The sequence below is a fragment of the Saimiri boliviensis genome, chromosome 1, assembly GCF_048565385.1.
Source record: "Saimiri boliviensis isolate mSaiBol1 chromosome 1, mSaiBol1.pri, whole genome shotgun sequence".
NCBI classification, from domain to species: Eukaryota; Metazoa; Chordata; class Mammalia; order Primates; family Cebidae; genus Saimiri; species Saimiri boliviensis.
In genome coordinates, this window is record NC_133449.1 from 69,864,726 (window position 1) to 69,891,785 (window position 27,060).

The 27,060-nt window shown below is 37.2% G+C and overlaps 1 protein-coding gene across 3 annotated transcripts; it reads left to right on the top strand.

The window, feature by feature from the left end:
* Positions 1–10,351: 10,351 nt before the first annotated feature.
* On the top strand, positions 10,352–26,034 carry C1D (C1D nuclear receptor corepressor). Of its 3 annotated transcripts, XM_010333524.3 has the most exons (6): positions 10,358–10,418; positions 15,250–15,310; positions 21,089–21,235; positions 21,971–22,037; positions 22,339–22,394; positions 25,081–26,034. In XM_010333524.3, exons 3-6 carry the CDS (start codon positions 21,098–21,100, stop codon positions 25,243–25,245), a joined length of 426 nt encoding a protein of 141 aa, XP_010331826.1. In that variant the 5' UTR covers positions 10,358–10,418; positions 15,250–15,310; positions 21,089–21,097; the 3' UTR covers positions 25,246–26,034. The 3 variants fall into 3 exon arrangements, with proteins under 3 accessions (XP_003922726.1, XP_010331826.1, XP_074255056.1); XM_003922677.4 differs by lacking the exon at positions 15,250–15,310 and having other exon boundaries at positions 10,352–10,418; XM_074398955.1 differs by lacking the exon at positions 15,250–15,310 and having other exon boundaries at positions 10,376–10,418; positions 21,093–21,235.
* Positions 26,035–27,060: the final 1,026 nt, after the last annotated feature.

Consider the following 27,060-nt stretch of genomic DNA (forward strand, 5'->3'; position numbering starts at 1 on the left):
ATTTATCCGGCCCCCCGCTGCACTTCAGGAAGGGGCACCTCTTTCACTGGTGGTCAGTGAGAGGAGCACAGTATGTGGTGGCCCTCCAACGGTCTGAGGGACAGTGAACTGGCCCCCTGTGTAAAAAGTTTGGGGACACCTGTCCTAAAGCGTAGACTAAGCTTCCGTAAGTTTGCTTTGACAGTGGTAAAATGCCAGAGCTTGAGTCGGCAAATCAGTGTAATCTCTGTGCTCCTTTAAACACAAGGAATTGATCTTCCTTTTCATAGCTCAGCCCTGCTCCGATGACTTCACTATTCCCCTTTGGATGAATGTCTAGGATAAACACATACAACTTAACTTTGTCTGATACGCACTATTAGATCAGAGCAGAGGGTCAGGATCTCATTAAGATGGGGTGGGGTGGGGAAGCCATTTCCACTTGACATCATAATAGCATTAGATTGGAAAAGTTATCCAGATCCATGCAGAGGACACATGGACTTCATTCAAACTCAGTGACTCTGGCTATTTGCAACAGATTCCTTTAAGGAGTCTATCCTGTTTGTTTATTTGGTATGTAGTACTACATATCAAACCCTACAAAAAGAAAAAAAAAATTGGAAGTATTTAGTAAAGTGGAGCCAAAAGAGAAAGAGCATAAAGCAAAAGGTGCACTATGATAAGAAAGGTAAAGATAGGGACAAAAAGTATGAAAAAATAAAAAAATTTCTGTTTAAATTTGTTAATTTATATTTTTAATCTACTCCAGGCCTGAGGTTCTGCCATAGCCCAGAATATTCATTCCAAACAAGGATAAGCGAGAAAGATTGACTTATTTATATGGTCTCTCTCTCTGTTTTTTTTTTTTTTTTTTTTTTGAGACAGTCACCCAGGCTGGAATACAGTGGCAGATTTTGGTTCATTGCAACCTTCCAACCTCCTGGGCCAAGTGATCCTCCCTCTTCAGCCTCCCCAGTAGCTAGGACTACAGGACTACAGGCATGAGTCACCACTTCTGGCTATTCTTTTTTTTTTTTTTTTTTGTGGAGACAAGGTTTTACCATGTTGCCCAGGCTGGTCTTGAACTGAGTTCAAGTAATTTGCCTGCTTCGGCCCCCCGAAGTGCTGAGATTACAAGCATGAGCCACTGCACTTGGCTTAGAGTCTCATTTTAAAGACATATTTTATAGTAGCTTATTCGACATTAGCTTGATGTGTCATTCTCATTACAATTGTTTATACTATATGAATCCCCAAATAGTAAGTTGATCTTCAAGCCTTAATAACCGATTTCAAACAATTTTCTAGATAGGCAATGATTTTTCTTACTGAAAACATTTCCTCCATTATTTTTAGTAGTGATCGATATCAAAGAGAGAACTTACCTACATCCTGGAACTAAAAAGAACTTAGGTCTGTTAAATTCTGATGATCACTGCATGGATAAGGTGTACACATTAGGTCAGCTGTATTCTAAGAAGTTAATCTATGCTGCATGCTTGCCCCATGCTGCCTCTGATGGGCAGTGGACACTTGAAACCTACAGAATATTTCTAAGATACAGGTCATATTTTCCATCCTTAAAAATGACTGCTCCAGCTTCAGGAAACCACGTTTCATTTAAGTGAAGCCAGTACTTTTAATTATTGTTGGCACTGTCATTTACACTCTTTTAAGTGGATCTACCATCTCAAGAAATACATTTGTTCAAATTTATCTTAAGGAAATTCATCCTTAGTAATCAAGGATTGAATAATGATGGAAAATATGAACTGTATCTTAGAAATATTCTGCAGGTTTCAGGTGTCCACTGCCCATCAGCGGCAGCACGGGGCAAGGTGCATTCTCTCCTCATGGTCTTCAATTGCTGTGTGAAGTCCAGTCTGTCCCTAACATCCCCCACTGTACATGCATCTTCCCTCATGATGGCCTGCCCAGTGAATTTCAAGCTCCGGGACAAGATACTGAGACAACAGCCTTACAAAATAGTGGAACTTTTAACCAGTTTCCAACAATTATATGATGCCAAACTCTTGTAACAAATTCTTAATTCTGTATATATCTTCTGGTGGTCCTGTTTTTCTGTGCGAACCCTGACTGATACAGAATTTTTCTTGGAGCCAAATCTAATCCACAGCCTGCTTTTGTATGGCACTTGAGTTAAGAATTACTTTCACAATTTTAAAGGGTTGTAAAATAAAGAAGGATATGTAACAGACACAATATGTGGCCCACAAAGCCGAAAAGGTTTACTGTTTGGCCTCTTACAGGAAAAGTTTGTTGACCCTTGATGTAGGAAAAGTAGTAGTATAAAATGGCGTGGCCACTTTAGAAAAAGTTTGACAGTTTCTTATATTAAAAACAAACAAACAAACAAACATACACTTACCATATGGCCCAGATATTCTACTCCTAGGTATTTACCAAAGAGAAAGGAAAATGTATGTCTACACAAAGACTTGTACCTGAATGTTCACAGCTTTTTGACTCATGTATTCACTCCAAAAAAAAAAAAAAAAAAAAATCATGCTGTTCACACTAAGAAATAGTCTTGGAAAAGAAAGAAAACAAATAAACAAACAAAAAATCCCATCATGCTGTGTGAAAGAAGGCAGGCAAAATAGTGCATATTGTGTAAATCTATTTACATGAAGTTCTAGAACTGGCAGTATCAATCTATAGCAATAGAAGAGTAGTGGTTGGCAGCCATAGCTGTAGAAGGGATTGGCTGCAAAGGGCATATGTGAACTTTCTGGGAAATGTTTTATAGTTTGATTGGGATGGTCTACATGTGTCAAAACTCACTGAATTGCACAGTTGAAATATATGCATTTTATTGTATGTAAATTAATCGTGATAAAACTATTTTTTAAAAATCTTATGGCCTAAAGTACTTTCCTCCTTGGTTTCTCATGATGTAGTCTCAGTTTTCAATACATTTTGTGTGTATACACACTGTACTGGCTTTTAGCCTAAACATCCTCTTTTAGTCACCTGTGTAGTCTATAACAACAGTCCCCAACCCTTTTGGCACCAGGGACTGGTTATATGGAAGACAATTTTTCCATGGCCTGGGTTGGTGGGGGATGTTTCAGGATGATTCAAGTACATTACATTTATTTTGTTCTTTATTTCTATCATTATTACATTGCAATATATAATGAAATCGTTACACAACTCACCATAATGTAGAATCAGTGAGAGCCCCGAGTTTGTTTTCCTGTAACTAGATGGTCCCATCAGAAGGTGATGGAAGACATTGACAGATTATCAGGCATTAGATTATCAAAAGGAAAATGCAACCTAGATGACTTGCATGTGCAGTTCATAATAGAGTCCACACTCGTATAAGAATCTAATGCTGCTGCTGATCTGAAGGAGGTGGAGCTCAGGTGGTAATAAGAGTGATGAGGAGCAGCTGTAAATACAGAAGAAACTTCACTTGCTCACCTGCTACTCACTTCCTGCTGTGCAGCTCAGTTCCTTACAGGCCATGGACAAGTTTCAGGAGTTGGGGATCCCTGGCTTAAGCAACAGAAATTTGTGATCTCACAGTTCTGGAGGCCCAAAATCTAATATTAAGGTGTTGGTAGGGTTGGTTCTTTCTGAGGGCTGTGAAAGAGACTCTATTCATGCCTTTCTCACAGTTTGTGATTTGCTGGCAATCTTTCACTTGGTGTTCTTTCACTTGCAGAATCATCACCCCAATCTCTACCTTCATGTTTAATGGCATTCTCTCTGTGTTCATGTCTGTCTCTGTTTCCAAATGTGCTCTTTTATTAAGGACATCAGTCAAATTGGATTAGAGTCTACCCTAATGACCTGATTACCTCTGAGAAGACCCTATTTCCAAATTAGGTCACATGCACAGGTACTGGATGTTAGGACTTCAATATCTTTTGTGGGGAGACAATTCTAGGAGTTGTTTACAAACTAATGTAGGGATATGGGGTTTGGACTTACAAATGTGGTCATCTCAACAAGTTCCACTGTCTTTTAAGCCACAGGTCTTTGGAATTCTCTCCTGTCTTTCCTGCCTACAATGTTATTTTGATCTAGGCCAAGGTTTATTATGTAAGCATAATTAATAAATTGATTAGGGTTTAAGACAAATGTTTAGATAAAGACAAACATACGTACTCAATGTTCAGCTATACTTTTTATTCATTGATTGGTTTACAATTAAGGACGTAAAGTAAATCCCACCAATTTAGAAAGGATCGTTTATCTGAAATACTATGGCAGGTGTAGCTGCTTTCACAGTTTAAGACTTTCAAAGTTATGATAGCCATAGCTCTACCAATAAACTTATGACAATTTAAAAAATCAATATAATTTTAATTTCTCTTTCACAATGGAAAGTTTCTCAAGGCTAACTTTTTTTGTGTACCCATTTTTTTTTTTTTTTTTTTTTTTGAGATGGAGTCCTCCTCCATCTCCCAGGCTGGAGTGCAGTGGCCCGATCTTGGCTCATTGCAACCTCTGCCTCCTGGGTTTAAGTGGCTCTCCTGCCTCGGTCTCTGGAGTAGCTGGGATTACAGGCACACACCACCACATCCAGCTAATTTTTGTATTTTTAGTGGAGACGGGGTTTCACTATATAGGCCAGGCTGGTTATGAACCCCTGACCTCAGGCAATCCGCCTAACTCAGCCTCCCAAAGTGATGGGATTACAGGCGTGATTAAATGAATATTTATTCATTCTAAAAATTTTCTAATGAAAGAACAGAAACATTTTCAATGAACAAAATTGTGTCTGCCATGCTTCTTCCTTTGTATTTCTTACATTTAACATAACATAAATTTTTCAAAGAATATTTGAGAAATAGGATTTTAAAGAAATCACTCAGATGTCATTACCTTATTTAACTTATTTTTTTCTGAGTATCTCTACACATTACATTTAATTGTACTGATTGAACAGAACATATTCTTTTTCCTTCAAAATACAGATATATTTCTTCTGGCCAACAATTGTGTTATAACAACATTTCTACTCTGTTTTTGTGCATGCTGAAAAAATGTCAGAATTCTTTATACTAACTAGTTTATATGCATTTTCTAGACTTTTTTGTATAATAGCCAAAAAGATGAATCTGATCAATCATAACCAGTCTAAACTAGATAGAATTATAGAAACATACCAGGCACAGAAAAAGACATAAGAGAGGCAGAAAAGAGGTCACTGTCCTTAAGAACTTCAAAATCTAGTTGAGTAGTTTACAAAAGAAGTACCAGATCTGGAATCAGATTGGATTCCCTACTGCATTTATCTGTACATTATTGTTTTATGCCACCTCCTTTGCATTGCTATCAGATGACTGCAGCTCTGGCCAAGGACACTGATGAAAGTGAGAGTGAAAGTGAGTAATAGAGAATCAACCTGGGGAACGTCCCCCAGGGCAGTTGCATGTTGGCCACCATGGGAGAGATTCAGTGTGACTTGATCCTTTCAAGATTTTTGCCTGTAGGGCTACTAGGTACTTGAAGAATGAAGTGAACCCAACACTAATAAGGTAGTGAGTTATCATTTATTACCTGATATGAAGGGAATAAAATATGCTATTAACATGACATAAAAACAGAGTTTCTCCCTCATTTTTTCTCAACACTCATCAATGATGGTTGCTAATAAAAATAAGTTTCCACTACCAACCTTATAAAACAAAGCAAAATAAGCAAATAAAACCATAGAACACCTACTTTTCTTTTACATCAAATACTTTGTTTCTGAGTGCAGAGAATTAACTATGTTGTCAATGAAATTAAGCCAATTTTGGTAATTTAGATTTTCCAAACCATTATTTCTTGTATCCAGATGCAAATATTTTACCTTAGGGATAGGGACTTTATAGATCTACCAAAGAATGGGGCCCTCTTTGTGAATAGCTATTTATTTTCCAGTTAGTAAAGATCATAGCATAGACTACATCATAGCACAGTACACTGTACACATGACTACAAATATCTCCACTTAAAGATTGTCAGGACCAAGCATAATGGTTCATGCCTGTAATTCCAGCACTTTAGCCTGGGATTTTGTGTTCTTCCCTTTTGCAACAGCCTGAAAAACCAACATAATCATATCAGGATGATCACATTATAACGGGGTGTAGGCCTGTGTTGGACTTCCCATAGGTTTGAGTGTGAGTCTATGCACATCCTTACCTTCTGTGGAACCATAGCTATAGTAAGATTGGAAGTTGTTCATTTTTGCCATCTGCTTCTGGGAGTCTTTCTTATGACACAGTGCTCCACAGGAGGAAGAAAATCTCTGTACATAGTTTGTGCCTCTTGTTTGCATCTTTCTTGAGTCTTTTTTTCTTTTTAATTGACTGCCAATTCTCATTAGCTGCTTTATTTCAATTCTTTATGTAAGTAGAAACATAAGGTTCCCTGCCTTCCAAACATTATCTGCATTTCTATAGCTATGAGGTTATATAGGCCATTTTGTTAAAAAAAAAAAAAACAAAACCAACCTGACCACTTAAAAAATTAGTCTCCCCTCCAAATTCTCTCCACTCTTCACTCTAGAGTCCATTACCTTTCAACAGGCATTTTTCTTTCAAGTGCTATGAGAAGGGGTGGGGAGCACATATTGACTACCAACTGCAATCACAAATATTGCAAAAAATGTTAGACTTCATTTGATTGAGGAAAGCGATGGATAAAACGGAAAGTCATAGACAATGAGGATATGGCAGACTCAAGAGCAGTTACTGTTAAAAAAGAGAAAATCTAAGAGCCAGGGGAGGTGGCTCACGCCTGTAATCCCAGCACTTTGGGAGGCTGAGGTGGGCGGATCATGAGGTCAAGAGATCCAGACCATCCTGGCCAATATGGTGAAACCCCATCTCTAGTAAAAATACAAAAATTAGCTGGGCATTGTGGTGCGCACCTGTAGCCCCAGCTACTGGGGAGGCTGAGGCAGGAGAATCACTTGAACTGGAGAGGCAGAGGTTTCAGTGAGCCGAGATTGTGCCACTGCACTCCAGCCTGGTGACAGAGCAAGACTTTGTCTCAAAAAAAAAAAAAAAAAAAAAAAAAAAAAAAAAAAAGATAAAATCTACAAGGATTATGAATGACAAGGATTATGTGCTTCAAGAAAGGAAGATTTGGCCGGGCGCGGTGGCTCAAGCCTGTAATCCCAGCACTTTGGGAGGCCGAGGCGGGTGGATCACAAGGTCAAGAGATCGAGACCATCCTGGTCAACACGGTGAAACCCCGTCTCTACTAAAAATACAAAACATTAGCTGGGCATGGTGGCGCGTGCCTGTAATCTCAGCTACTCAGGAGGCTGAGGCAGGAGAATTGCCTGAACCCAAGAGGCGGAGGTTGCGGTGAGCCGAGATGGCGCCATTGCACTCCAGCCTGGGTAACAAGAGCAAAAACTCCGTATCAAAAACAAAACAAAACAAAACAAAACAAACAAACAAACAAACAAAAAAAAACAAGAAAGGAAGATTTGTGTTTCAAGGGATTAAGAGAGGCTCTTGGGACATTAATTGGTACAGCCTTCACAAATTTTTGCAAAGATGAAACTCTTTACAGCTGTGCTGCTAAACTAAATGAAAAATATCACATCAGGTCATCTAACAATTTTTAATAAATTTTATTTTGGAATAATTTTAGATTTATAGTGCGAAGATAATACAGAGCTCCTGCCTATCCCTCGCCTAGTTTTCTCTAATGTTAATATCTTAAATTACCGTGGTATATTTGTCAAAACTAAGAAACTGATATTGGTATATTACTGTTAATTACACTCACGGTTTCATTCAGATTTCACTGATTTTTCTCCATGAATGTCCTTTTTCTCTTCTAGGATTGAATCCAGGACATGGCATTATAGTTAGCGCCTACCAATTTTGTCATAAAAATTTTATATAACAAAAGTCCCAATCAACATTTGATTCAGTCTTTAAGAGTTAGTTGAGTTGCATTTGTAACTAGAATTTTGTTAAATAATAATACATTTTAGTCACATTTTAAATTTCAATTTTCAAATTGGAGTACAAATCAGATCATTTCTTATACAAGCTACTATCAAATTTCGCTTCCCCCTCCCTCCTTCCTTTGCTCCCTTCCTCCCACCCTCCATCCCTCTCTCCCTCCCTCCTTTCCTTCCTTCCCTCCCTCCCACTCTCCCTCCCTCTCTTCTTTCTTTGACAGAATTTTGCTCTTGTTGCCCAGGCTGGAGGACAATAGGGTGATCTTGGCTCACCACAACCTCCACTCCCCAGGTTCAAGCGATTCGCCTGCCTCAGCTTACCAAGCAGCTGGGATTACAGGCGTGTGCCACCACACCCGGCTAATTTTGTATTTTTGGTAGAGACAGGGTTTCTTCATGTTGGTCAGGCTGGTCTCGAACTCCCGGCCTCAAGTGATCTGCCTGTCTCGGCCTCCCAAAGTGCTGGGATTACAGGTGGGAGCCACCGCGCCTGGCTTTGCTTCCCATTTATAAAAAAGTGACTTTAATTGGTTTCCATTATACTAGCTTTTCTCGGACAACTACAAAAACTGTTAGTTGTTAGAAGGGCCTTCTTAAAATATGTAAAACAACATGTTACGAGGCTCTATGGATGAAAAAATAAGTGAGTTTGATTTCTGCATAGTCAGTGGAACTCTATAATATGAAGTCTTTGACCTTGAGGATCTGGGATTAAAAAAGTGCCACAGGTTACAGCCTGTGGGGTTTTACTATGTTGGTCAGGATGGTCTTGAGCTCTTGACCTCATGATCTGCCCACCTAGGCCTCCCAAAGTGCTGGGATTACAGGCATGAGCCACCACATGTGACCGACCTATTTAATACCGAACCAGAGAAGGATGAGGGAGAGTGATTCAGTCACTTTTGGGTCCCAATTAATCAATGAAACTAATTAATGAGTACATGTTTCCAACAGAGTCACGTGGACCAATTCAGAGTTACATTTGAATTCATGTTATATAGAAACAATTTGATATTGGAATTCTTAACATTAGTGTGGCCTGTGCTTTTCTTTTTAAAACTGGGGGAGGATTATGGAGAGTGGCCATGGAAAACATTCTGCAAAGTAATATTTTGAGTACACAGGCTGCAACCTGTGGTACTTTTTTCATCCCAGGTCCTCAAGGTCAACAAACAAGACCAGAAGAAGTCTTATATGAAAATATTCTCTTTTAATTCCTATCCATGTAGTGATGAGAGGCTGGTGCCTACGACAGTGTTACAACAGGAGACATTGAAAATATGTGCTATCCTTCGCAAGCTCTGCAAGAAGCACTGTCTTTAATTCAACAATACTATAATAGAAACGATTATTTGCAACTTAAAAAACTTTAAATATTATATCCATGGTGCTTATTCAAAGTGCTTTCACATGCCTTTAACACATGGACAACTGTTTTATGCATAACTTTTTATCAAATTATGACCGTGGAATGACAAGTTACAGATGTTAAGACAATGCTCAATCGCTTATACTACACTTTCAATGAACAGTATGTACAGTTTCTGTAATGCTTTTATTTTCTTTTTTTTTTTTTTTTTTTTTTTTTTTTTTTTTGAGATGGAGTTTCGCTCTTGTTACCCAGCCTGGAGTGCAATGGCGCGATCTCGGCTCACCGCAACCTCTGCCTCCTGGGTTCAGGCAATTCTCCTGCCTCAGCCTCCTGAGTAGCTGGGATTACAGGCACACACCACCATGCCCAGCTAATTTTTTGTATTTTTAGTAGAGACGGGGTTTCACCGTGTTGACCAGGATGGTCTCGATCTCTCGACCTCGTGATCCACCCGCCTCGGCCTCCCAAAGTGCTGGGATTACAGGCTTGAGCCACCGCGCCCGGCAATGCTTTTATTTTCTATTATGTTTGTTCTGATTGCATACATTGAAATGCAATTTTACATTTATTGAAACTAATAATGAAAAATTTGGGCTTGTATTTTGCACATATTTTTCTACTAATTCATTTTTACTGTATTTTATAGAAGTATCTTTTACTGACAGATCGGAAAATAAATAACCTGTCCTTTCCCACGGATAATCTGGGAAGCTACTCTAGGAGGCTATTTTCAGGCGGACAATAAAAGCATAGTAAGAACGAGGGCCCTGGAAAAAGCTTCCGCGAAAGTAAAAACCCGAACCAAGTTTCAGTAACTAACATTTTTTACCTGATTAAATACACTCAACCTGCATTTAGGGTGGGTGTTGGCTAACTGAGCCAGGCACTATTCTAATGTAGACAAAGGTTCGCAGAGTCAAACTCCTCCCACAACTTGAGTCTGAGGCACTAAAGAGAAGACTACCTGCAGAGAAAAGGAAGAAGGAGCTGAGGGCGTGGCGCGCAGCGTGAGATCATCGGGAAGCGCCGCTTGCGCCACGGGCAGAGACGGCGCGTCATTGACGTCATCGTTGCACGACCGCTTGCCGGGAGTCTGGAGTCGAAGTCCGTGAGGTATTTTTCAAAGTTGTGGTTCAGTTTTTATCGTGCTTCTGTTTAAGTCCGCTTTTCCTGTTTTGGGATTCCCCTGTCATCCTCTGCGAAGACTGAGTGGAGCGGGATCAGGCTGAGTAACCTTCCAGGGATGGGCTCTCTCACAGCTGATCGCTGGGGCAGCATTGTTGCCGGTCCCCGACTTCCGCTCGTCTTGTGGGTGCTTGCAGGCTGTGGCTTACCTCGGCCCCTCATTTCTTTCTCTGGCTCCGGTCTTTTTTTCTCCGTTTGTTAACCACCCGCTTCTCAAATCTTAGAAGACGAAGAAATTAAAAACAAACACCGGAAAACGCGACTTCACAATTTTCGGCTGTCAGATGTTGCTTTGGGAGAGAGGCTAAAGTGGAATGTTTAGGGGGAGTAACTTGACGTGCTGACTCCGTTTATCGTTCACATTCACGATCACAGACCGCCTGCCGCTGCAGTATTAGCCCGTCTGAGATAGTGGGCTAATTTCGACCTTTAGTTAAAACCTGTAGTGGGTAATCCAAGAGAGCAGTTTTTCTTGATGACCCTTGACTCAAATTTGTTTTTTTTTTTTTTTTTTTTTTTTTTTTTTTTTTTTTGAGACGGAGTTTCGCTCTTGTTACCCAGGCTGGAGTGCAATGGCGCGATCTCGGCTCACCGCAACCTCCGCCTCCTGGGTTCAGGCAATGCTCCTGCCTCAGCCTCCTGAGTAGCTGGGATTACAGGCACGCGCCACCATGCCCAGCTAATTTTTTGTATTTTTAGTAGAGACGGGGTTTCACCATGTTGACCAGGATGGTCTCGATCTCTTGACCTCGTGATCCGCCCACCTCGGCCTCCCAAAGTGCTGGGATTACAGGCTTGAGCCACCGCGCCCGGCCCAAATTTGTTTTAAAATAGCTTTAATGTCTTCATGTTTGCTGACTGCAATTCAGTTTTGGCTTGATAAAGATGTATTTGTCGCAATGAGATGTTTGCTATCCACTTATTAACCTATTAGGATTGTCTGGTGGTAGACTAAACCAAGACTTAACTGTGATTTTTTCTTTTCTTTTTTTTTTTTTTGAGATGGAGTCTCGCTCTGTCCCCCAGGCTGGAGTGCAGTGGCGTGATCTTGGCTCACTGCAACCTCCGCCTCCCAGGTTCAAGCAATTCTCCTGCCTCAGCCTCCCGAGTAACTGGGATTACAGGCACGTGCCACCATGCCCGGCTAATTTTTGTATTTTTAGTAGAGATGGGGTTTCACCATATTGGTCAGGCTGGTCTTGAACTCCTGATCTCGTGATCCGCCCACCTCAGCCTCCCAAAGTGCTGGGATTACAGGCGTGAGCCACCGTCCTGCCTCACTGTGATTTTTTTTTTTTTAAATTAAAAATCTTGTGGGTACATCGTAGGTGTATATATTTAGGGGGTACACGAGATGTTTTGATATAGACATGCAGTGTGTAATAATCACATGTAAAATGGCGTATCCCCTCAGGCACTTATGCTTTCTGTTACAAACAATCCAATTACACTCTTTTAGTTACTTAACCCTATATTTTTGACTCAAAAATAACAGATGAGCCCTATTGAAGTAAAGAGAAATGTTTGTGATTGGTGGAAATGATAGAACTCACTGTTTTGTTGAAAGATAATGACAAATTTGAATAATGGTTTTTCAAAATAATCAAAATTCGCAGAGTCAAAAGATGTTACAGCTGCCTTCAGTTAGCTGTCTTGTATGATATATCAGAGTTCAGAAGTAATAGAATTATTTTCTTAACTGCTTTTACCTTTTCAAATAGCTCTTCGTATGTATTATCTCAGCTACTGTTTCCAAACAGTTAACCCTTCAAGCATGGCTCTAAATAGTCTACATTGTATTGGGATATTTGATCATTTTTATTTTTAGTAAAATGTTAGCTAATATATTCAGTGCTAACTGAGCCAGGCACTATTCTAATGGCTTTTGTCTATGAATTTTAATCTGTGCAACAACCCTATATACTGTTACCATTATTTCCTAGATGAGATTATTGTAATAAGCAACTTCCATATGTTTTGGAAGGTAATTTTGCTGCTTGATTGCTATAATTTTGGAAATGCTTTGAATTAAACATTGAATAGAAGTAAATTGACTCTAATTACTCATCTCAATCTTGAGCAATCTTCTCATAATTTATATACTCTCCTATTATTAGACCTTGGGATAAATTTATCTTTAGATGTTAATATCTTTGTTAGGAAAGGAAGAAGTATATGTTTACTCAGGAATTGTACTATGAGACTGAAGGAGAGTTGCAGACAACACTAACACAGACTCACTGTTTAGTGACAGCAACATTTATTGAGAACTTGTGTGTAAATTTCATTATTCTTTTCTCCTAAGATAATGCAGGGCAAAAAAAGCCATTATAGTAATTCATTTCAGTCCTAGAATTCGGGGCAACAACAGCAAATGGCTCTCAAGTTCCAAAAAACAATTATGTTGAATTTGTTCTCTGGCTTAGTTCATAACTGTGTATAATTGTTTGGTGTAGAGATGAGAAGAGCCCCAGAATGTACGTTATCATATATTTGTTTGGATTTATCTGGTGACTTTCTATTATTTGTAAGCTCAAACTGTAATCTGATATCAAGAGTCTTAGTCTCCCAAAGTGTTGGAATTACAGGTCTGAGCCTGGCTGTGATTGTCTTTTTAATATGTCAACTTGGTTTGGCTGTAGCCCCCAGATATTCAGTCAAACATGAAACTAGGTGTTGCTGTGAAAGTATTTTGAAGCTGTGATTAAAATCCGTGATCAGTTAAGTAAGGGAGATTATTCTAGATAATCTGGGCGGGCCTAATTCAATCAGTTGAAAGGCTTTAGAAGCAGAGCTGTGGTTTCCCCTACAAAAAAAGAATTCCACTTGTAGACAGCAGTTTCAGCTAGTAGCCAAGAGTTCCAGCATGAGTTCCTTCCTTGATAGCCTGCCCTATGTAAACCAGTGTCTTGCTGTAAGTCTCTTAATGTATATCTCCTACTGGTTCTGCTTCTCCAGTTGCAACCTGACTTGTGCAAAGGGTAACTCCTCTGATGTTCCTGTTCTCCAACTAAATGGGGTGGGAAGTGGTAATAACGGTCAGAGAATCTACATTGTTTAGGGTAAACTTATAATTTTTTGTTCAAACTGGGACTTCTGAGAAAGAAAGGCACTGAGCCAATGGCAAGCTGAAACAACAGGCATTAAGGTGGAACTGTCTTGGCCAGATTGAGAGATCTAGTAACCTGTGTGTCAGTCACTGGGGATACAACATGCACATGACACAGCCCCTCAAGGAGCTTATAGTCAAAGGGGAAGTCAAGTAAATAAAAATACATTAAGATATAGTGGTTTTTTGTTGTCGTTGTTAGTTCTTTTTTTTTTTTTTTTGAGACAGTCTTTCTCTGTCACTATACTGGAATGCAATGGCTCGATCTTAGCTCACTGCAACCTCTGACTCTGGGGTTCAAGCAATTCTCCTGCCTCAGCCTCCTGAGTAGCTGGGATTACAGGTGTCCACCATCACACCCAGCTAATTTTTGTATTTTTAGTAGAGATGGGGTTTCATCATGTTGGCCAGGATGGTCTCGATCTCCTGACCTCATGATCTGCCCACCTCAGCTTCCCAAAGTGTTGGGATTACATGTATGAGCCACCTCTCCCGGCCAAGAGATAGTGGTTTTTTTTTTTTTTTTTTTTTTTTTTGAGATGGAGTTTCACTCTTGTTACCCAGGCTGGAGTGCAATGGCGCGATCTTGGCTCACCGCAACCTCCGCCTCCTGGGTTCAGGCAATTCTCCTGCCTCAGCCTCCTGAGTAGCTGGGATTACAGGCACGTGCCACCATGCCCAGCTAATTTTTTGTATTTTTAGTAGAGACGGGGTTTCACCATGTTGACCAGGATGGTCTTGATCTCTCGACCTCGTGATCCACCCGCCTCGGCCTCCCAAAGTGCTGGGATTACAGGCTTGAGCCACTGTGCCCGGCCGAGATAGTGTTTTAAGTGACATGACAGATTATATAGTTGTTGTGTTTATCCAGACAGAGGGCATAGAAGGAGAGCAGATAAGTCTTCGTTGGTTGAACTGAAATATGTTTTTTACCTCCAAAGATAAGCAGCGTTTGAACAAAGTAGAAGGGCATTTCAGGCTTAGAGAACCACACAGGTGAAAGTTGAAACTGAGAGAACATGGCACATTTGGAAAACTGCCATCATGGCCACAGCTGTAGGATTGGAAGAGGGGAGCCATGAAAGATAAGGTTAGGCAGACAAGACATCATAATGGGCCTTGGATCTATGCTGAGGGGTTTGGAATTGTCTTCCATGTGGTAGGGAACTGTTGCAGAATTTTAAACAGGAGTACCATGACCAGACTGTTAAAAGCATATTTTGTAATATTCTAAAACTGGGGGTAGAGAAAAATTGATAATAGGGACACTACTCAAAGGCTGTTGAAATAATCTAGTTAGTGAGAATAGAGGAAAGCTTGTGGTGTAATGAGATTAAGGAAGCCCTATTGACAGGACTGATTGGATTTGGGGTGACTCCCAGGTTTCTGGCTGGACTGGTTACCCTGAAGTAGATAATTGAAGGGAAGAGGTAGCTGATGACTTCAGTTCTGTATGTGATGCTATACACTATTCTCCTTTCAGAACTTTGGCTTCTGTATAACCAGTGAGAGTAGAGATTGAGTGGCAGTAACATCCGTTAGGGATACTGGGCAGCATCCCCCTACCCAGGTGCTTAGTCTCAGCCACATCTGAGTGGCGAAGAGAAGCAAGTTTTCTCAAGCCCTCTCTGTCTGTCTCTATCTCTGCAGCCAGTGTTTTAGAAGGAGTACCTATAGAACCCAGGAGGAGGGGTGTGAAGAGCAGAGTTTGGTGAGTTATTTTCTTTGGAAATTTGAACATGTTCTTTAACCTCACTGTGGCTCAGTTTCCTCATCTGTGAGGTTTAGATGAACGAGTGCATATGGAATGTTTAGAATAGTGCCTGGCACATAATCAGTGCTATTCAAGTGTTTGCTGCTGATGCCATAGAGTCACTCCTTGATTCTGGGGTCAGAGTAGCAAAGGGGACAGAGGGAATTTTTTCACTTTTTCTGTGGAAGGAATAAATACTCAGCAACTGCCTATATAAAATGTTAGTAGAAATCACTTGAATTAGGAGGAATTTCTCCTAATAGAGGAGACTTTTATTTTTAAGTCTCCCTTGCCTTTATTATTATTATTTTTTGTTAGGAAAAAGGCAAGTGGCTCAGTTAAGATTTAATGAGGGCAGTTATTCTTTCTTACTCCCTTGCTTTCAGTGTTCACCCTAACCCATTCTAACAATAAATAACTGCTTGTTTATTGGGGCTTAGGGACAGGGAATAATTGCAGGAAAAATCTTTACTATGTTATTCTGAAGAAAGGAAATATTTTCGAATAGGAAAATTTGATGAAAAAATTCACATTTAACTAAAGACCTTTTTGTGTTTTTAAAAAATACATACAGTATTTATTTGTTAAAAGCCAAAATACTTTAGTTAGTGCCTTTATTTAAATGTGTTTGTTTTTTATTAAAAATGTAATACGTGCTTTTGGAAATGTAACTAATGAAGAATGAAGAGTTTAAAAAAAAGAGTTTGTTTTGATTCCCTAATCCTTGTCTCTTTTCACGGAAGATGTCTATTTTTTGTATGCCCCTTCCCGACTGTTTTCTCCATGTATTTATATACAGTTGTTTTTTTAAAACCAAATGGCATATGTTAGGCTCATAATGTGTTATTTACAATGTTCTCTCTTCTCTGACTCTTTCATTCTCATTGTGTGTTACTGTAGATTTACTTCTTTATTTTTAAGAGACATGTAATATTCTCAAGGATAGATATGCTGTAATTCATTTAGCTGTTTCCCTGTTGATGAATATTTAGATTATTTCCAATATTTTGTTACAGGTTATTTCAACAAATGTTTATTGACTGTCAGGCAGTGCTTGTAAACAAATCACAAAAATTTCTGCTCTCATGTAGTTGCCTTTTGGAGGTAGACCAGTACCAAATAAATAATATGTCAATATTGAGGAATGTAAAGTGGGGAAGGAGACAGGGAGTGAGGGGGAGAGGTGTGCATTTTAAAATGGGGTGGTTAGGTGAGAGTTACCAATAGGTAACATTTCAGCGGAGATCTGGTGAAGGTAGCATCATGAGCTCTGAAGGTGTTGGTAGGGGAGGAAGAGGGGAATAGAGCATTTTGGGAAGGAGAGAAGTCCAAAGGGAGGTAGGCATGTGCCTGATGTCATAGGGGAAGAACAATGAGGCGGTTGTGGCTAGAGTGAAATGAGCAAGGGAGAGTGGGAGATGAAGTCACAGAAGGTGATGGAGAGTCAGGGTAAATTGTGTTGAGCTTCTTGAACCCACTGTAAGGATTTTTAAACGATAAATGCTAATTTAATTTTATTTTAAAAATAGAGATGGGGTCTCTCTGTTTTGTCCAAGCTGATCTTGTACTCCTAGGCTCAATCCTTCCACCTTGACCTCCCAAAGTGCTGGGATAACAGGCACAAGCCACCGCACCTGGCCTATAAATATATATTTTAATTATAGATATGGGGTCTTGCCATGTTGCTTAGGTTGATCTCGAACTCCTGGACTCAAGCAATCCTCCTGCCTTGGCTTCCCAAAGTGCTGGGTTTATAGGCATGAGCCACCATGCCAGGCCCACTGTTAAGGATTTTTGCCTTATTTAGAATGAGGTGGCAGGCCTTTGGAAGTTTCTGAGCAGAAGCGTGGCATAATCTGATTTACATTTTGAATGGTCTCTCTGTATTCTTGATAATAGACTTTGGCCAGAAGCAAGAAGGCTGTATATATTCAGGCATGGTTTGATGGTGGTTTGGACCAGGGTAGTTAGCAGTAGAGGTGGTAGGACATAGTTAGATTCTGGATGCATATTAAAGATGAAGTATGAGAGAGTAGTCAAGGATCACTCTGAAATTTGGGGACTGAACAATTGGAAAATTGGAGTTGCCATAAAATAAAATGATGAAAACTGTAGTAGACATGATTAGGAATTTGGCTTTGGGTAGGTACTGTTTGAGAATTTATTAGACATCCAACCAGAGATACTGAGTATGCAGCTGGAAATGTAGATACGAAGTTCAGTGAAGAGGACAGGGCTGGAGAAACAAACGTTGGAGTCTTTAGTTTACTAATGCAATTTAAAACCCTCAACTTACCTAGGAGTAAATTGGATAAGAGAAGAGAGGGACAGCCCTTGGGCACTTCAAGGTTAAGGGGCTAAGGATCTGAGAAGGAAGCATTGAAGAGATTGAGAAAAGGAGCCAGTGAGATAGAAAGGAAACCAAGAAAACCAAGAGGAGAGAGTTAACGGTGTCACTCAAGGAGAACTTAGAATTGACCATTGAATTTAACCATGTGGCAGTGTGGGTGACCCTGCCAAGTGCAATTTTGAGGGAAAGTAAGATCATCTGATTGTAGGAGATTTGAGAAAGAATGGAAAGAGAGGAGTTAGAGACAGTATAAGCACCTCTTCTGAAGAGTTTGTCGTAAAAGAGAGAAAATGGGGCCTTAGCTGATGGGTGATAGGAAGTCAAGATTTTTTTTTTTTTTTTTTTGAGAGGGGCAGGATTCATTCTTAGACGGAGAAATAAAACATTTAAATGTATGGGTAATTGTCCAGCAGAGGGACAGTTTGATGCAAGATAAACTGGAGGAAGTTCAGATACAAGTTTGAGGAGGACATTTTAATTTATATGCATATGTGCAAGGATTTTTATAGGCTGGATTCTTAAAAGGATTTCCTGAGTCAAAGGGTATATGCATTTTAAAAACCTGTACCAATTTATATTCCACTTTCACTGTATACCCTTTCTAACATTGAACATTCTTAATCTTTAAAATTATTGTCAATCTGATAGGTGATGATATCTTCATTATTTTAGTTTGCTTTATTGCTTTCTAGGAACTGTTTATTTAATCTTTCTAATTCTTTATGATATTTTGTCAAATATTTTCTCCAGGCTGTCTCTTTCCTTTTAACTTTGCTTGGGGTATCCTTTTACCATGTAGGACTTTTCAAAAAAGTTTTTATGTAGTTAAGTTTGTCAGCCATTTCCTTTTACAGCATTTGGGTTTCATTTAGATAATATAAATATTTGATATAGTTTATTTTTCTGTATTTTATGAAATAGGTATCTAAGTTTTCCATCTTTTTCTATATTCTTAAACAGCTAAATACCATAGGAGTTAACTGTTTCTTGAAGGTTTGAAAGAAATTATCTATAAAATCTTCTAGGACTAGAGCCACTTTGAGGGTAGGTCTTTGACTACTGTGTAATTCTTTTTCTGTGGTTAATGATCTGTATAGTTTATGTACTTCTTTTTAGTTTTGGTAATTGATATCTTCCCAAGAAAGTCATTTTTTTTCATTTACATTTTCAAATTTATTGGTCCAAAATTCTACACAAAGTGAGGAAATACTAAGTCTTCTTTGCAATATATCCCTATACTTAAACCTTAATCTAGGCAGTAAATGCTGGAGTGCTCCTTTCACTGATCTGGAGATTAGGTTAGCTGTTTTCAGCCCTCATGGATCTTGTTCTTGGGGTTATTCTTAAATTCTCATTTTTTTTTTTTTTTGGTAAGGTTTCTTGGCTTTGTTTCCTCTTTCCAGTCTGATCCCATTGGCTCTTTTTTCTTTTTTTTTTTTTAGAGACATAGTCTAACACTAAAGTGTTGACCAGGCTGAAGTGCAGTGGCACAATCTTGGCTTACTGCAACCTCTGCCTCCCAGGTTCAGATTTTCCTGCCTCAGCCTCCCAAGTAGCTGGGATTACAGGTGTGCACCACCACACGTGGCTAAGTTTTGTGTTTTTAGTAGAGCCGGTGTTTCCACCTTATTGGCCAGGCTGGCCTCGAATTCTGGATCCGCCTGCCTCAGCTTCCCAAAGCGCTGGGGTTATAGGCATGAGCCATTGTGCCTGGCCCAATTTGCTTTTTAGCTTACACAATTTCTGCTATTGAAACCTGCTGGCAGATCTGTGATTTTCTTGGTTTCCAGCATTTTTATTTTCATATTTCTTCTGTCATATTGTAGGGATTTTTTGGGAGGATGTGGGGCAAATGCATAGTTTTAGTTAACCTTTTGAAATTGGAAGTCAGTTCTTTTCTGTGTAGTTTTCTTTTATTAAGATCTTGTTTAATTGCTGGTTGCACAGTAGTTGGATAGTAACTTAACAACTCAAGTAGTAATAGATAGGTGTGACTTTGTTTTTTTTTTATTTAATGAAACCAGATGTCTCAGTGGAATATACTCATTCAGAAGAAATGTTGATATGTTGTCACTAAACATTGAAATAGTACTTTTCAAACTTAAAAGACATAATCATAACATTTAGAACTGTAAGGGACTTTACAGGTCATTAGACCAACTGCCTTATTTTATGGATGAGGAATTTGAGTCCCAGAGAGATTCAGTGATTTATCTCAGGTGGCAAAGTCAATGATCAAGACAGCCCAAGTTTCTTTACTTCCATTCGGCTATGCTATTTGCTGTCATACACATTCATGCTCTTCTCCTTACCTGTGTGATAAAGGAGGTATTTCTGTTAATACAAAAATTTTTTAAAATTTAAAGATGTTACCTGTGGCTTGGAATTGCTTGTAAAATTTGGTCTTAGATATTTTAATAATACATTGATACAGATTTGCTTTTTCTCACGTAGGTATTAATTATTATGATACAGATATGAATTTTTAAAGTATGGGCTGTCAGAGTATGCACTAGCACAAATGAAAACCGTATTGTTTATTTCCCCCATATTTCCTCTTTTCTGCTTATGGGCTTTATATGATTTATGGACTCTTTGGATTTCTTATTAATATTTTAAAGAAGCTTAAGGAATCTGAATATATATAGACTTGAAAAATGATTTCTGTAATACATAAGATATCTTAGACCTAAGATTTTTACTTTTTTAGTTTAATATAACATGCTCCTAGATCAACACCTATATTTAGAAGGGCTAATATGTGTGTGTGTGTGTGTGTGTGTGTATATATATATATATATATATATATATATATATATATATATATATAAAAGTGCTTTGCTTACCATTTCTTCAGCAATCACTAGGGGATATATTTATCAAACTTTCATTGCTTTGCTAATTCAACAGAGAGTTTTTAAAGTGCAGGATTTTGATTATTGCTATCACATGTTTGGTAATCATGTCTTTAGTTCTTTAAAAGTTTTTTAAAAATACAATAAACAAAAAAATTAGCTGAGTGTAGTAACATGGGCCTGTAATCGCAGCTATCTGGCAGGCTAAGCTGGAAGGATCCCTTGGGCCCAGGAGGCGGAAGTTGCAGTGAGTGGTGGTTGCACCATCTTGGGTGACAGAGGGAGACCTCATTTCAAAACAAAACAAAACAAAACAAAAATGTTGAGGGTTTGGTGTGCATAGCATTAGTGGACTTTGGCTGGTTCTTCTTCCACAGCCTACCAAGAAACTTAAGAAGGAGACAAATTGGAATGTAGTTAATATAGAATTAAATTCTAAAAAGATTTGTTTAGGTTTTAACTAGATTGTTTTGTAAACTAAAGAACAAGCTCTCTCTCTAATACAAATTCAAAGAATTTAATTTTTTCCAGTTAGCCATAATGGCAGGTGAAGAAATTAATGAAGACTATCCAGTAGAAATTCATGAGTATTTGTCAGCGTTTGAGAATTCCATTGGTGCTGTGGATGAGATGCTGAAGACCATGATGTCTGTTTCTAGAAATGAGTTGTTACAGAAGGTATTTTAAAAATATAATTTCCTAAAAATGAATTTCATAAAACAAAATGCTATTTTGTGAAACGTGGAAGAAACACATTAATGACATATGTCCCTTTTCCCTTTTATCTCAATTTTATTACTGTTTGGATATTTTTAGGGGTGAAAAAAACAAAACTCCAGACTTAAGAAATACTTCCTATGTTTTTAACTTGGTTTTGGAAAAAAAGGAGCACTCACAGTATTCTTTTTGACAGACTCTATCTTTGACCTTTTAAGCATTACAATGATGTTATCAGGGTTTCTGGAAACCCTGTAAGACAAAAACAGTAAATTGACTTTGACAGTGTAAAACAAATCTCATTATATTTCTTCTGTCTTTGGTATTGCCTAAGCATTTTAGGCTGCTTCTTATACATAAATGTATCATGTACAGTGTTTATATTGATAAGTTACTTTTGACATACAAAGCCCAGATCATAACTCCTGAAATTAAAATAATTCAAAAGAATTTTTCTTGGGTTATACACTTTCCTTGTCTAACTAAAGATGATACCCTCAAGAGAAGATTTGTGGACAAAAGTCACTCATTAACAGAACAACTTCTTTTTATAAATTATTTTCAGATCATTTGGTTATTGGATTATATGAAGTGAAACATTTTTTTTGTTACGTTGTACTTGATAAAAGTTTAAAATGTTATCAGATGGTGTTCAAAATTAATGTATTTTTTTTTTCTCACTTTCTTTTTTAACAGTTGGACCCACTTGAACAAGCAAAAGTGGATTTGGTTTCTGCATACACATTAAATTCAATGTTTTGGGGTATGTGTGTTACTTTGGAATTAATTAGAAAGCAAATTACTTATTGTGTGAAAGGGGATTTATTTTTTAAAATGCTAACAATTTATATGCAATTATACTTCATAACATTTTTAATAGATATTTATTTTTAAATCTAGATGCCAGTGAGCCACACATAGATTTAATATTACATGGAGATTGAATAATTTAAAGTTTAATTGTTTGTAGGAATTTCTTTATTTGTGAATAACTAGTTTATTTAATTGGAATGTTTTAAATTAATACATACACCATTTTATTCCATGAATTCTTTCTCTTGTAGTTTATTTGGCAACTCAAGGAGTTAATCCTAAGGAGCATCCAGTAAAGCAGGAATTGGTAAGATTTTAATTTCTTTTTATTTTATGTGTTTGTTGTATTCCTGAAGTTTGTCACACTACCTTTGTCACACGAATAGGGAGAACAGCATTTGAGTTGAAATTATGAAAGTGATCCAGACTTTATCATCTTTGTTTTTTTTTCTCTTACCTTTTTCAGATAATTGGTATTCCATATATTATATAAATCTCTGAATAGGAAAATGTTATGATTCTAGTAATTATTTATAACTTATATATTATTCTTCCTATAAATTCTTGAAATCCTGTTTATCTCTAGAACTACTTTTTTTTTTAAAAAAAAATCTTCTATACAGTTCTTAAAAGTATATTCTAGTTGATTTACTAGCAAAGACGGGAAAGTTTCTCCCCCTACCTTTTCAATTCCTCCATTAATTCATTTTCTCAGCAGTAAAGAATCCAGTTCAGCAACAAAGCTAAAAGCTTTTTTGGCACCAGTTGTATGTGTACTGTCCAGTAATTCTGCATTAGTGACATATTTACAACCTGTAATAAATCTTCTAGGTTTGTCTTTGTATTCCATTTAGATATATAAGTACAGTATATAAGGTCTGGTATCTTGGAGTTTTTGCTGACTTCAAAAATTAAATCATTCAATTTGAAGGGAAAAATTAGAAATCAAACTTAGGGTTACCTTCTTGACTTGGCTTTATGAATAAGAATATTAATAAATTGATTCTTTGTGTTTATAAAATATAAGGCAAATATAGATATGAAATACACTTGACATTGTATTCTTGTTCTCAAGTCTTAGGGTAGTTGATGTGTATGTTATTTACAACTTAGTAAAGCACTTGTCATTTATTTTTTAAAAATGAGTAAGCCAGATCTGTTGTCTTCATTTTTTAAACATGTAGTCTAAGGCATTTCCTTCTTTTGAAGTTCTTGGTTGTGGGGGAAATAAATTTATTTTTAAATAAAACAATTGTGAAAGATATTTAAAGCAAAAGTATAAAGCAATATGATACGCAGATCTTGGTTTGACCAATAATATGGCTTTAAACCTTAAAAATGATGAGTTGTATCATCTGTTTTCAGCTTCCAAATTTGGACTTCAGATGCAGTTTGTCTTTTTTCCATTAACATTAAGTTATTTCGAGTACTTGATACTGTTTTGGTGAAAGGACAAGGTCATTTGTTTTCTTTCTACTTCAGAACCCACTTTATGAAGTAGTACATTAATATTCTAGATAAGGGTTGGTAAATAAAAAGCATGCATAAACCTATTCCCCTTTTCTGACCTTGTATAGATGTTACTGATTGATCACAGGGTTAGTGTGTGATAGGAAACCTCTTTGCCGTATATATCACAAACGGGAAAAGTCAGTTTACTTATTCAACAAATATTTGAGTGCTTACTGGGAACTAGGCATTATTTCCAAGGGAGATGATTCCTCTGTGAATAAAGCTGATCCCTGCCCTTGTGGCAGACACCAGACTGTATCTAATGGAGGGAGACAAACAATAAACATAATAAAGTGAACAAATAAGAGATATATATGAGTATGTAGTATGTTGGAAAGTTATGGGAACAAAGAAAAAGAGTAGGGTAAGGGGGATTGGAGTGCTTGGGTAGGACTGCAGTGTTTTTTGTTTTTTGTTTTTTTAATTTTTTTTTTTCTTTTTTGAGAGAGGAGAGAGGAGAGACGGGAAGGACTGCAGTTTTAAATGCTGAAGTCAGAGCCTCATTGACAAGGTTAACATTCGAGTAGACTAGAAGGAAGAGAGGAAGTGGCTGTATGGGTAACTTAGGAAATATCCTTCTAGGCAGAGGAATAAGGAGGGCAAAGACCTCAAGGCAGGGTTGATGTGTGTGTGCTGCAGCTAGTATCCACCATTGTTAAGCACTGTGCTTTTACTCAGACAGAAATCAGGTGCCGCTAGAGACTGTGGAGCAGAGTTGCCAGTTTTTCACAATGAAAAGATTACGAGTGTGCATTTTTCTGTGTATGCATTTTCTGTGTAAAGCTTATTTTTAAACAATGATCAGTCTTTTACTCTGCTATTTTATGGCTCTTATCAACTTCTCCATTTGAAGTATAAGATAGCCATTTATGCTGATTCGTGGTCTCAGAAGATTCAAGGTGGTATGGCAACATACTATGTTTCTCACCTTGTAAAGTCTGATTAGAACTGTATTTTTAAAGAAAATTTCACGTACTTACCAATCAAACGTGTAAAACTGAATAATTTGTATTTTCATTCTTCCTATTTTAATTGTTACACTAGATGGTAATGTGAAAAACCATGTATTTCCTGTTGAGAAAAATTTCAGGATAATTTAGTTTGTATTTTGCAAGTAAATGAGAGCTCAGGTTTTTTACTTTAGATACAAAACCATTAATATGTAGATTTATGTTAATGGTGATTACAAAATATATAACCACCTAGAAAGTTTCAATTCAATGTTTGTTTCTGGAGTGATGTCAGTATGATTCTTCCTCTTTGGAAACAGAATTCTGAAATGACTTTTTAACGTCTGTCTTTCCCCACCCTCTGACTATGGACTTCAGGCAAGCAGGGAGCATGTTTATCCTATTCATTTGCACTGCTAGCACCATGCACACAATAGGCAATATGTTGGATTTAACTGAGGTACAATATAATACAACTTAGTGGTGGTGAACAGCTTAGTAAATCTATTGCCTTTCTTTTTTACCTTTAAGGAGAGAATCAGAGTATATATGAACAGAGTCAAGGAAATAACAGACAAGAAAAAGGCTGGCAAGCTGGATAGAGGTGCAGCTTCAAGATTTGTAAAAAATGCTCTCTGGGAACCAAAACCAAAAAATGCATCAAAAGTTGCCAATAAAGGAAAAAGTAAAAGTTAATTTTTTGATTTTGATGTATGCATATTGGAAAAGTACATCTTTTTTTTCCCACAAAATAATTCTGTGGCAGTGCAAAGTTTAAATGTGTTTCTTATTGAATTAATATATCTATTTACAGTAAATTTGTAAAGCTGAATACTTTCCTCTCCAAAGATTGTTATCTTTCTTGATTTGCACTATGAGTATTTAAACATTGTGATATATTTTATATTTCTAATTTACCATCTCTTTTGATGAGACTCTTATTTCTTTGTATAGGTCAATCTTGCAAGTACCATTTTATAAGCAACTGTGAAATTTAAGTAAAATGTTCTTTGTAAACATTTGTACTATTTTAAATGAATAATGACCTTATGAAGTATGTTTTCTGTAGACTGAAATTATAGGTATATCTGTTTTCACTATATGACATTAAGAAAGCATGAAATGACCTAAATGTTCATTTTTTTCTGTATAGTTACTTTATCATGTTTTCATGATTTTAGGAATTACTGCTTTGTTGCCAGATACAGGTGAAGGGGAGGAAGGCAGCAAATCACGCTGCCATGTGTGTACCTATGCAACAATCTTGCATGTTCTTCACATGTACCCCAAAACCGAAAATGCAATTAAAAAAAAGAAACTAAAAGTTTATAGTTGTACTTTAATTCTTGGCATGTTGCCTGTATGTCCCATTTAAAATAAAATACATTCTCATTAACTTTAGATGGGAAATAAAGTTGTATGTTGATGTATAAATTTTGGCATGATGACTATACTCTCTCAATAAAGGCTGAAAATCTTGTATAACTGACCTGTGTATTTTTATCTTTTGAGTAAATTTGCCTTTCAAATTAGGAAGATAGGTTTTAGAAGCATTGCAAATAGAGAAATTTATGGGTTTTTGTTCCTGATTCATGGTGTGCATAGTTCTTTTCATCTCATTTTTTTTCATTTCATGTTTTTGAGGCTGTATCAAGTAAGTACAAGTGTTTTGGAACAACTTCTTATGTTACATAATGCCACTTAAGCAGAGGAGATGTCCGAAGGAGATTACATTGTGTTTATATTGTGATTTATTTTTCTGGAATATTAGTTACAGAGAATACTACATAGTAAACCTTTTTAAAAATGTCTAAGTCCATGAGTTTTAATTACATGCCCTTAATGCTTTCAGTGTTTGAATCTGTATCATTATATGTAGGAATGCCAAGTATAGTAAAGTACTTTAATTTTTGAAAAAGCAGTTGTTAAAATTTTCTGTGTGATTAATTCTCCATAAGTAACCTTGAATAAATGGATTTCTTGATTTATGATAGCAGATATTGGAAATGGTCTTAAAATGTAATGGATTTTGTAAAGCATGTTGAACTCTTTCTATGACACATGAAAAGGGAGTCACTGATAGACGCAGAAAGTCTTTTCTGGCTCTGATGTCAGACAATTTTTGAAGTGGAAGAACATTAACATTTATACTTATTTCACTCCTTTTTTCACCTTTATCCCCAAATTTCTAGCTATTTTTTAAAATAACCTCTTTGTGAGATAAATGTGTTACTGTTAAGATCAAGTCTAGTGTACATGTCTTTGTGTTATTTATTGCAAATAAATGTATTTGGGTTTCTGTATATTTTCTAATTTCATAAAAGAAAAATAGCTCAAATGAAAAATGTTATACAATTGCAGAAAATTATTATTGGTTTTAGCTAAATTATTGGTTTATAAAAGTCCAACTCTATATTCTATTAAAATATATATATTTTTCTTTTCCAAGTGAGGATGCTTTAAGATAAATTAGATATTCTTAAGTGAATAATTCTTTCATTGTTTATAGTA